At 37.8% G+C, this 12586-nt stretch overlaps 1 protein-coding gene across 2 annotated transcripts in view; it reads left to right on the forward strand.

The window, feature by feature from the left end:
• NPR3 (natriuretic peptide receptor 3) overlaps positions 1 to 12586 on the forward strand; it is a 127161-nt gene that overhangs the window by 79201 nt on the left and 35374 nt on the right. For both annotated transcript variants that reach the window (XM_088152645.1, XM_088152646.1), the window contains exon 8: positions 11974 to 12068. In XM_088152645.1, coding sequence (XP_088008771.1) covers positions 11974 to 12068 — 95 coding nt within the window. The remainder of the gene's footprint in view (positions 1 to 11973; positions 12069 to 12586) is intronic.

The following is a 12586-nucleotide window of genomic DNA, read 5'->3' on the forward strand; positions in this document are numbered from 1 at the left end:
GTATTTTTATAAGAAACCCTAGATAATCATTTAAACTGCCCTGGTAATGTTTTATAAAAGAAGCACTTCATATAAATATTTAAAGTAAACATGTGAACAGGCCTGAACAACAACATAAAAATGCTCTTAACACTTGAGATTAAAAACCAGATGGGGATGCAGGAAAGATTGCTATCAGAAGGTTCTTTGTGGTGGAGAAATGTCACTTCAACTGCTGCTCATGTTCTGCAGATCTATGTATTTAGGAAAGTTTCATAGCTAAAAAGCCATCTAAACTGAGATTTAGAACAACTTGTATATCAGTGCAGTTTTTCTCAGCAAGCTTCCATGTCTTCACTTGCTTTTTGCTTTGGTTCATAGGAAAATTCATCTTCTGAGTACTTTAGATCTCATGTAACGTACGCTAGTGCAGACTTTAAATTAAACAAAGCAGCAGCCGGAGCAGTGGCACAAAATGTATGGAGATCTTCTCTTAGATCTCTAGACCTTAGACAGATAGATCTTAGATCTTAGATCTAGGATATATCTTAGATCAATCTTACACATCCTTTAATGAGAGGCACTTTTTAGAAGTGTTCTATTCATTTAATTCAACAGCAAGTTGTATGGAATGGAGTTTTCACAAAATCCACAGATTTTTGGATAAAATGCAAAGTTCATAGAAATGACCCCTTCATCAAGACATTTTATGAAATGGTTGCAAACTTTTGAATATACAAGAACAGTAACAGGACAGGTAGTTAGAAGCTAGAAAAAAATGTTTGTCTGTGAGAAAGAAAGAGAGAGAGAAAGCTTGAACCATGGCTGTAGTAGATTATGTTTTTTTTATAGAGTGAGGCCTTAGTGTAGAAAAATTCAGCAGTGGAAAAGAACATATAATTAGTACAATCTTGAGCAATAGTTCTCCTAATGCCGTGCAAACAACATGCTTCATCCAAACAAAATATTCAAATATACACAATCCTAGAATCAGTAAAAATAAAACAAAACTGATGTTTCTACGTATGTCTTTTAAAGATGTCACTGATCCCAGCAGAATGACTTGAAATATAGGTTGAGACAGTTGATATTCTCCTATCATTGACTGAGTTTGCTTCCAAGGATGTATGTTACAGAATAGAGAGGAAATGTTGAAAGGAATCACATTCATAAAATGAACACACTCAGAATTAAACTACCAAGGACAAACAAACCAGCCATGTCTTGTGCTGCTGCTGTTGCCGCTCAGGTCTTCGTCTTTGGATTTTCTGCAGCTGTTCTGGATGAAAAAACGCTTCTGTTGCCAGTGGGAATTCCTTGTTGAACGTTTCGACAAACAATGCTTATGAACAAGACTTTGCTTCATTTTTCTTTTGTTTTTCTCCCATGAGCTAATTAGTACAATGAGAACTTTGAGTATTTTAAAACAATAAGGCCACTTACTCTTTATTGACTGATATTTTCATTGGCAACAGATGGATAAATGTCCAGTTGTGGTGCCTTGATCTGACATGTGGATCCTTGTTTAAGAGTCATAGGAGAGATTTGATCAAGACACCACTGCTGTCCATTCAAGGTAAACTGGAGCTGATAGAAGAGGAAAAAAATAAGTACAGTCCCAATTAATTCTTTTTTGATAGTCTCCAGATCCACTTTGAAGCATTCTTAGTTGAGCATTTTTCCTTGTTGCAAATAGCCCCCAGCATCCTTTTTGCCCCCTGAGCCCACAAGAATAGGTGGGACTCTTTTTTGTATTTGTTTTCACATTTGGGGGACGTAAGAGAGCAAAGTGGGCACTGCAAGCCTTGCAGAAATTTGAAGTACCCATTCACCCCTTGAAACAATGACACAAAAATGACACAATGACACCCAATGACACAAAAGGATCATTGACTTTTAGACCCTCAACAAGTCACACCAAATTGTTGTAGTCCTCAGCCCAATAGGAGTCCTGTACACCTGTCCTGGATAATGAAATATCTTCAAGTGCATCAGTTTCATTATGCACATATCCAAAGCAACTGGGTAGGAAGTCCTTGGCAGGAGGGGAGGGGGGAGAGGAGAGGAGAGGAGAGGAGAGGAGAGGAGAGGAGAGGAGAGGAGAGGAGAGGAGAGGCCACAGTGTAGCACTTGGTAGAACAGCCATGAAGGCTTTGGAAAAAATATTCAGATGCTCTGATGGGTCTAAACCTACAAAGATCAGATTAATACAAGGCAAGGTATTCCCTGTGACACTCTATGGAATGAAAGTTGGACCCTAAAGAAGCAGGATAGAAAAAGTATTGATGCTGTTGAACTTTGGTGTTGGAGAAGACTCCTGAGAATATTATGGATGGATAAGAAAACAAAAAACTGGATTCTATAACAAATCAATCCAGAAATTTTTATTATTTATTATTATGTACACTGCCCAGTGTCACTACGTGAGATGGACAGCTATATAAATGTGACAGATAAATAAATAGCCATGACTAACTGCTCCGATTAGGACAAGCAGCCTTATATAGGCTTGGTTCTTACAAATATTTTGCAATCTGTAATTTCAGGAAATCGAAAGAGCATAAAGTATTAATTTTTGCATAATGGAGAAAAGAGGGAAAAAAATCAAAGTTTCATTTGCACTCAATTTTACTCATGTACATAGGAAGTTTACTTACACTGAGTCAGATTTTATGTTCATTTTACCCACACTTTGAGATGCTTTTAGAATTCAGGAAATCTGACCCCAGGAGTTCATTTTAAGATTGCAAAATAATCCCCTCTTAATTACCCAGTTTTCTTGATTTCAGCAATATAATAGGAGTGGGTGGAACATTTCATATACTGTGATTATTAAATGTATAGGAATCAGAAAACTTTGACAATCGACTACTAAGCATCCCCAAATCTAAGCCAGACATAGCATCTGCTCTTTTTGTTCTGAGTCTCTTTTGACTGGCCATGATTCTACAGCATCTCAAAGACCCCTCTTTCCCAACTGGTGTTCTCCAGATGTTGGAACTTCAATTCCCAGAATCATACTGGCCATGCTGGCTGGAGATTAGGGGAGCACTGGGCAGGGATCATCACACCTAGCTCAAAAAAAGATAGGTGAACAAATAGGGCTGGAAAAAAAGGAGTAAATGAGAGAGGGAGAGATGTTTACTTAGGTATGTGGCTAGGTTTTTCCTTGGCAATAATATGGGAAAAGTTGCCATTGCATTCTTCCAGGATGTTTTTTTAATTTCTCAGAGCTGGGATTCACTGATATATTGAAAGTAGTATTTTAGTTTATCCATGATTTTGTTGGAAGTAGATTTGCTATTTTCTTATTTTTTCATAGAATTAATTTTTAAAAAAGGAAAAGAAACAGGGAGAGAGAGAGAGAGAGAGAGAGAGAGAGAGAGAGAGAGAATTTTTAGTTAATTTTAATAATTAAAATAATTTTAATAGTTAATTTTTACTCCAGGAAAAACCACAGTCTGTATAGGGAAAGCAGATTGCAAACACTGTCAAAGCTAATCTGTTAGAAGTAAAATTGTATGTAACTATGGCATAATGCCATGTTTCTTTTGATGAGGAAGATTAAATCTGGGATACATTCTGAAAACAGGAAAGCATAGCAAAAATTTTCTTTCAATTAAATAGTTCCCATATAAACACAGGAATTCCACTGCCATCAACCTCAGGAATCTCAGACTGGCAAACGAGCTGGGTAATAAGATTTGTTTTGAACAAGCAAAACATAAACATGAACCCCACACACATCCTTACAACCTCCTTTTACATTGTTCAGATCTTCTGCTTTCTCTGCTCAGTAACAGATTAATACCTTTAATACTATAATGCGTATGGTGCTGGTTTCAACTTGACTGATGGTATCAAAACAACAGGATATTATAGGCACAATGATATGGGTTTCTTATTAAACTGGATGAATGAAATGTTGTTAATACAATTCAGAATATCATAAATGAGTTTTTGGAAGTGTATAGCCAATGAGCTGAGTTGGATTGGGACTCTGACCGGGGATGGGGCATTTGGACCCCATTGTGTCCCCCCACACATACACACACACTGCTGTCCTAATTTGGATCAGTTACCCTCAAATTCAAAAGCATGCACAGGGCGCTACATAAATGCAATAATACTATCTTTACTATAGCTTTAATTCTCAAGACACGTTAGTAATCAAAATTGCTTCCACTGAAAGGAGAGATCTTCTGGTTCCAGGAAGTTATTCACATCATTGAGACTGAGCAGATATGAAATCAATTCAGAACTTCTCCAAAGCATGCTGAATTTGAATCTGTAAACTTTGCTAGAGATTTGGGAGGACATAAAACACCAGGAGCTTTTTTCTCCCCGTTGTTCTTTTTTTACTCACAAAATTTCACAAAAAGCTTAAACAACAGTGTCTTCCACTTTTAAGCTTTCTGTATTTCCACTTCTACCATTGTTTCCAGGGGGAAAAAAAGGTCTATTAAGGAGGGAAGGATGGAATAGCTAGCCTCTGTCCATCAAAAAGTACTAGAGCCAGTATGCAAAAATTTATCAGTTTCTCCCCATGCTTCCTATATAAGGAAAATACTACATTGGGAAGAGGGAGGAAGGAGAGATAGACTATAGTTTTGTGCTTCACAGATTTAGCTTCTAATCACTGTAAATGGTTTCTACAGAGCTGTGGGAAGTCTGTAGAACTAATACAGCTCAGGACAATATTTGCATCTCTTCCTTGTTGCTAGTCTCTGCCAGGTGCAGGCCACATACACCTCTATTGATGGAGGTTGTAGAACAGTGATGGTGAACCTCTTGGGCTCAGCATGTCAAAAATTCGGAAAATGCCTAACTTGAGTCTGCTGGCATGTCACCCACCCCTGGATAAAAGAGAAACAATTCTTTACATATTCATTTATTTTTAAAAAATACAGTCCAATCATGTGTCACAAAATGAAATACGAGTAGAACAAACACAGTTTCTTTGGTAACTCAAACAGGGAGAATAGTTGTTATCGGGTGTTGGTGAACACTGGGGTGTCACCCAAACATGTGTGTCATAGGTTCTCCATCACTGTTGTAGAACTTCAGTGATTGTTGCACTGCAGGTAGGCTTGGAAGAAAACTCCATTTCCAGGTCTCTCAGCCATAGTATGTTCTTCCATATTTACTATATCCTTGAGCCCAGACCGAGAAAATAGCTTGAGAAAACTTCCCATACAAGCCCCTCCCTAGTTCACATGAAGATAAAAGAAGAGAGGGGGAAACACATTTAGATTCTGTTATTGTAGCTGTTACAATAAAAGTAGCCCTGACCTGTATGACATTGGTTTCTTAGTCTGGCTTACCTTGTGGGGCTCACATACATACACACAAGGCCTTTAAATTATTTTTCATTCCCCACAGCATCTCAGGTTCTGAATATATCCTTCTGAAAATGTTAAAGTTTCTTGCCCAAGTCTATGACACATTCCACTTTAACGCTAATTGCGGGTGGAGAGGATGTGATTGGGAAACAATTCACTCTGTTTCCAGATTTGAAGATTACCCTTCTACAAATATGCTTCTTTCTAAAATTTTGCAAATTTTGCGGGATTGTCAAATATATGGCATTACAACTGCCCATAAAGTTCTCTATTATTTTCTTAACAACTTTTCACAAAAAACCCCACAGGGAGATAAATGAATCCTTTTTTCATCCCTCAGAACCACCCATTAAGCATGGGTGGAGAACAAAAATAGGCCCAGATGAAGTAATTTGGAAAAGCATAATCCCTTTATAAGGGGCTACTAAGTAGATACATTTCATTCCAATCTATTCTGTTTAAGACCAAAAAAAAAATCCCATCTATTGGTTTCAGTGATAATCAGTCAAATGTATGAAGCCCTCTAGAGACACTCAGCCTCTGAATTTATTTAAGCCAAATTGGTTTCAAATGATTGAATTAGGAATTGAGCCAAATCTTTTGATCATTCACAACCTTTGTAATGAGTGTGTTCAGGTTCCAGACACTTCATCTGAGAGTTAAAAAGAAGAAGGAATTGCAGATAATGCTAAATTTGACAGTGATGCCAATCTACAGAAGAAGCCCTACCACAGCTAAGAAGAACCTTGTGGTTGCTCACAGTTGCTAACATTGTCCTGATTCTAAACATTTGCTTTTAGAAGCAGGAGCTGAAAGAACTGCAGATGGTCTTCAGAACTGGTTCATAGTAATATCAACCCATAGGAGCAGCTCTTCTGAAGTCTTCACTCTGCCCAGGGGGTGATTTACATTTTCAACAGGACTCAAGACAAAACAGAATAATGCAGCACCCATGTTCCATATTGACTGCATGTGGCTTGTTGAAGGGGAGGAAGGAACACAATCATCTGAATTAAATAGTGACAAATTAGATTTGCAATGTTAGGAATATCCCCCAAACAACAGTTAAGCAAAGGAACTGTCCATGTTCCTTTATAAACAGTGTTGGAAAGGGATTATGCATGATTGATTTTCTGAAATGACTTCCTCTGCCTCATCTCTGATGTCATGAAATGTTTAAGAACCAGCCTTTCCCTTTGCAGAATAAACAAACATAACATTCACATCAAGGTAATTTGCGTCAATGAATCCTTGTGGACTTATTAATTTTTTTGTAATGTGAAAATGTGATGCTAGCACTAAGGAGCTGACATATCTTCAACGTCACATTTTGCATGGAACATCACATTTTGGAAGAATATGTAAATAAAAACCATTTGTAAATAGATGGTATCACTAGACTGCCTGTCTAATGGAATAAAAAAATAACTTGTCCCAAAGACACACCTCTCTCTATATGGTATACAAGTTCACTGGATCCTTCTAAATATCTTGATTTAAACTTTCCATCTCTCTCAGCCAGCACAGCTAACAGTGATGGGGAGTGATGCCTATTGCTAATTAACCTCTGTAGGTGACTGAGTGATTCTTCCTGCTGAGCAAGCAGAGACTGCTTCAGACACTATAGGTGGAAAATGAGGCAGCCAATTTCCTGGAAGTGAGCTCAGTGAGGAGGCAAACAGGCAGAGTTAGCAAGAGTTTGTCAGTGAAATTCATCAGGAAGAAGAGAAAAGAAAAAGAGGAAAGAGTGATCAAAAAGGTCTGTTTGCTTTGAAAAAGTGAGTCCTCCACAAGAATTGTTGATTCCTGACAGTTGTAGGTGTACTGTGTCCAGTCTGGACAACACACTTTAAGAAGCATTCATACCATCTGGAACAGATTCAGAGAAGGGCAATAAGGATGATCAGGGAATTAGAAACAAAGGTCTTTGAAAAAAAATTGAAAGATCTGTTTAGTCTTGGAAACAGAAGACTGAGAGAAAATATAATAGCATTCTTCAAATATTTAAAAAGATGTCACACAGAAAACAGCCAAGATCTGTACTCCATCATCCTAGACACCAGGTTCCAGACTATTGGATTTAAATTAGAGGAAATCATATTTTGTTTGAAAGTGAGGATGGAAAATCCTAATAATAAGAGCATTTGACAGTGGAATCAATTTCCAAGGGAGGTGGTGTGCCCAATCATTGTTCAGTGACTGGATAGATATCTGTCAGGGATACTTTGATCTGGGTTCCAGCACAAAGTAGGGGATTGAACTTAATAGCCTACGTGACTTCTTCCAAAACTACAATTTTATTATTTAATGATTCTATGATGCCAGAGCAGCAGTTGGCAGCACTAGAAGGCACAAGATTGAGAAAGCTTGCCTTCGATGAATTGCAGTACAAGTATTTTATATATGCATGTGTGTTTCCAAATTTCCAAATGCTGGTATCATATTGATGCAATTGTATTTGTGCTACACTGCAAGAAAAAATGATAATGCTTCTGGAGGCTGTATTCAAACCATGAATATCAATATTGTTGGCATGTAGGTCCCTAAGCTAGCTTACACTGTATTTGATCAGGAATAGACATACTGATGTCTTCTAGCTATGTACACTGCACTATCATTTTCATAGGTCACAGCTTGTCAAGGCTTGTGAGGGTTGTAATCCAAAATATTTAAATCTAGCTCCCTGCTCAGTGCAGGAACTCAAGTTAAAACATGCCCAAGAGATGGATCTTCAGCTCTCCTTGAACATATGGACAGAAAGGAAGGCCATCATATCTCAGTAACTGGTATTGCTACCAAACTAAGCCATTCTTAAATTTGTAAAATGTTAAAAGCAGTTTGACAGTGATACCAGTTTTTTCAGTTTTTCTTTTCTCAGTGATGTTAGATATCTTTACAAATACAAAACAGAGGTTCCGTTTGTTGCCATTTTGTTCTGGTTCAACATTTATAAGTATAAAACAAATACCAGATACGTTGCATTCCCTATTTGTGATCACCTCTCTGTTGAGTCATCATTCACAATTGATGCCAGTGGCAGCACAGTTAGGTATTTCATTGAATCAACGCTTGAAGTCGACATAGGAAGCTATACATGTCATAGATTTTATATTTATTTCCTTTCTCAAAATCATAGTGTGCTATTTCTCTTAGCAAATTCATGCATTTTGTAGGTCAGGCAATTACCAAAGACCTCACACAGATTGGGAGTAGAAACATGCCACCCACGTGGTCCTGAGGTTATGACCAGGTCAATGGTAATAACCTTTGTTCATACATAAGGTCATGGGAAACGCCGGCAGATCAAGTTCCTAGACTTGCGGAAGCAATGACAGAAGACACGATCACTACTGTTTCTTTGTTAATCAATTACTCCCTTTCAATAGCACCAACTGGGATGCAGGAATTCCCAATTATCTTCATTATTTTTACTATTCTCTCTATGAGTTCCATCACCTCCTCTGGAGCTGGGCTTCTGTTCCTCACCATAATGTTCATTCCATCGAATTAATTGTTGTCCCCTTTGGTATTTCAACTGTTTATTAAGCTAGCCTGAAACCAGCAATGCAAAGTGGGTAGTAATATTCAGAACTTTAGGCACAGTGAGGGCTCATCAACATCAGTGGAATCACCTAAGATGAATCAAGACAGGAACTGATTTGAGAAATGTAAGTGGCAAATACCAACAACTCTGTGAGGTTCTAAGAACATCATACTTAATGAAAATAGTTTACCGTCTGAGCTACAGTATCTCTTGAGAAGAAGAGTCTGTATTCTGAAGCGAGCTTAACAGGCCAGATGGCTGAGTTATTCCTGCAATCGGAGAATTGTAGTTTGAGATCTGCTTGTCCAACAGCAGGAATGGATGATGGAATCCAAATACTTAGATCAACAGTAATTGGGAATATAATGTTTGAACTCTGGAGTCCCTGGGGTTCTCTGAGCTTGGTTGTTTTCTTGCAAATGTTTCATTACCCGGCTAGGTAACATCTTCAGAGCACTGAAGCTGTTACCTATCTGGGTAATGAAATGTTTGCAAGAAAACAACCAAGCTCAGAGAACCCCAGGGACTCCACAGTTTAACCCTGAGCTACCCATATTCTCTTCTAATGTTTGAACTAATATAGGTACTTGTGTATGCACGCATATTACATAAATACATACATAACACATAACCATCTCACTATTTCCTTTGGAGTTAAGCAATATTATGCAAAAGCAGAAAAGGAGTACAAAGTATTAAGCCAAAGAACATGTTAAAATGTACCATACACTTTCTCATTGTCATACATTTCAATGTCTTCCTCAAAAACAAAAATCTGGGCTGTACAACCCCAGACCTGTCTGGCATAAAACCTCACTGGACTTCCCAAATTTTGCTTATTGTCACTTCTTGTACTTTTCTAACCATAATTCTGCCAAACCCCTTCCCAGGCACCCAAAAAATTAATGTTCCCTATAGTTTATGGTTGCATTCCCTCTTGCTACTTTCCCTTTTATAGGGGAAAAATAACAGTATTCTTCCCATAATCAGGTGCAGATGGTGCCTTCACAGACTCATAAAACAAGTTATATGGCCAGTCCATAAGGAAACAACATCAATATTTGAATATTTCTCCAGTTACCCTTTCTACACCTGCATCATTACCATTTTTCAATGTTCTCACAGCATTTATGATTTACTTTGATTTACAGCATTTGCTTGAATTTCAGTCTTCAACATATCACTAGCATTCTCAATAAAAATCTCTAAAATACCTCTTCCAGCATTCCCTCACTTCAGTTTCCTCACAAATAATTTCCTCACTTTTCTTTTTAATTATATTTACTTTGCTGGAAGCTCCCTGTTTAGTCCTCTTCACCTACTTCCAAAATAATGTTTTCTTTCCATTTATATCATTCTGCATTTTCACTGCCTCTTTTAATCTTAACTGTTTCTTACTCCCCTTAACTACATTATTTGCAGCTATCTTTTTCTCACTATACATGTATACAATACCTTTCTCTCATCCTGGTTTTTAGCAGTCATTCTCTTTTTTTCCCCTCATCCACAGCCTCTTTCATTTCATTTTTCCATCAAACATCCTTTTTACTTGCCATTAGCATACTTCCACCCAATTATGTGGCATTTCATAACACAATGTCTTTCACTTGGTTCCAAACCATTTTGTCATCCTTTTTCCTTATATGCAATTTCTGTTCATTCTGTCAAGAAATCAGTCTAACTTCTAACACTTCTATATACAAGACTCATACCTTTTCTTCCTGAATTCTTCTTCCTTTTGCTCTATTTCATTTCATTTCATTCCTTTTCTTCTATGTCCATTTCCCCTCAAGATTCACTCTTGGCGCTATCAGATCAATCTGTCTCATATTCAGAATCTCTCAAGACCCTTGTACCTTTCATGAATTCTCTTGGGCATTCATTATAATCAGTCAAATAAAATGTACTTTTAAATATACATTCACTGTTTTGCCATGTGGATACATGAATAGACCTATGCTTAAACACCATATTCAAGCAGACTTTTTTCTAAGCAGATATTCATCAGGTTGCCATTTTCATGTATTCTTGGGATTCCAAATGGCCCACTCACTTTTTCTGTACTCTCTGTTCACATTGCCACCCATCCATTCATGTTGCCTAAAGGAATAGGTTTTCTCCTGGATCACATCATTTCAGAATGTTGCTTAATTTTTCCTGAAATTTAGATCTGGTTGTTCCATTAACATTATTCATTTATTTTACCAACCTCTGCATTTCTACCTTTATGCACACCCATAACAACCTAGATGACACCAATTCATACTTTCTGACATACATTTTAGCCCTTTCATTCTTAACAAAACCAGTACTTTCACTTCTCAGCATGGATTCCTCCACTCTACTGCATAAGATCAGATCATCTTAATTTAAATTTGTTATAACTTCCTCCTTCTCTTAGTTTCAGTCACACAACATACCTATTTTTCTTTCATTCATTTCATCCATTAATTCACATTGTTTATTATTTACAGTATTCCTTTTCCATTCAAAATCTCAATCTTCTACATGTCATGGTCACCATCAGAGGAGCCTATAGCTCCTTGACCACCACCGCCCATCAGGGCTAGGGTCAACTGAGGCTTTTGTATAATGCTTTTTGTAAGGTATAGATATAGGCTAAATTTCCTGCTAATGGTAGTGGTACTGCTGAGTTTGGGCATTTTTTGCCCAACTTGCCACAACTGCCACCAAAACCCAGTTTTACCTGCAGCACACTTCTGTGCAAGCTAGGAACTCTAATCAAACCAACATACTGTTGCAAACACACATCAGTTAAAAGATATATGTACTGACACATATTCAGGATGCATACAGTCATAAATGCATGCTGTTTATGAATGTCTGTGGCTGGCAACTACCTTACAATGGGGGGGGGGGGGAGCATAGAAATGGTTTACCTGAGGAGAGAGATTGAGTGGGAGAACACTATATTATGGTTACTTGTTGCTTAGGGAATGACAAATTCCACTTCAAGGTTTTTCATACAGATACCTTTCTTACAATGGGAATAATTCCAAAATATTCCAGCAGCTGCAGTGTCTGCAACACCTCACCCAAATGCTTCTTTAGCTCCTATTTAACTGATTATGACCTTTATGTCCCTAGCCACTGGCACCACCTACTGATTTGCACGGGCACCTGCAAGGAGAGCAAGAGGACAAGGGACATCCCAAGTCTCATGACATCATTGCACAAATTAGGTAACTTGCATCATCTGTGTGTTGCCATGACATGAGTGGCATGGATGTGGCTACTGGATGCCTGTGCTAATCTGCCTACCAGAGAAGCAGGCAACTTCTTTGAGGTTCAAAGTCAACCTTTTTTAAGATGATTTTTTAATCACCAGGAGTGACAGGATGCATAAGGATGTTGTAAGAGGTTGCAAAATGGCATTTTTGTCTTTGCTTTTATTAACATGTTTTTTGTCATTTTTAAAAATAATAATTATGTTGAGTCTCTTGGAAACTTAGTACACCTCTTACCGAACATTTCCTGTTAAAAACTGGGGAAAACATGAACCGTGCCCTTCATTTTGCTGCCAGAGTTGCAGGGTCCTCAGGACTCTGTGACTCCCTTCCTGATCTACAATCTTCTCTCAAGGAATTCTCAGCTTCATATAAACTGTCTGCAATAATAAATGAACAGCGTCAGCTGAATTGGTTTCACTGGCCTCAGACTGCATCAACACAGAAATACAAACACACCTATTTGAGTCACA

The sequence above is a fragment of the Python bivittatus genome, unplaced genomic scaffold, assembly GCF_059951505.1.
Source record: "Python bivittatus isolate LINGU-HERP-01145 unplaced genomic scaffold, Pbiv_v1 ctg000570_np1212, whole genome shotgun sequence".
NCBI lineage: Eukaryota > Metazoa > Chordata > Lepidosauria > Squamata > Pythonidae > Python > Python bivittatus.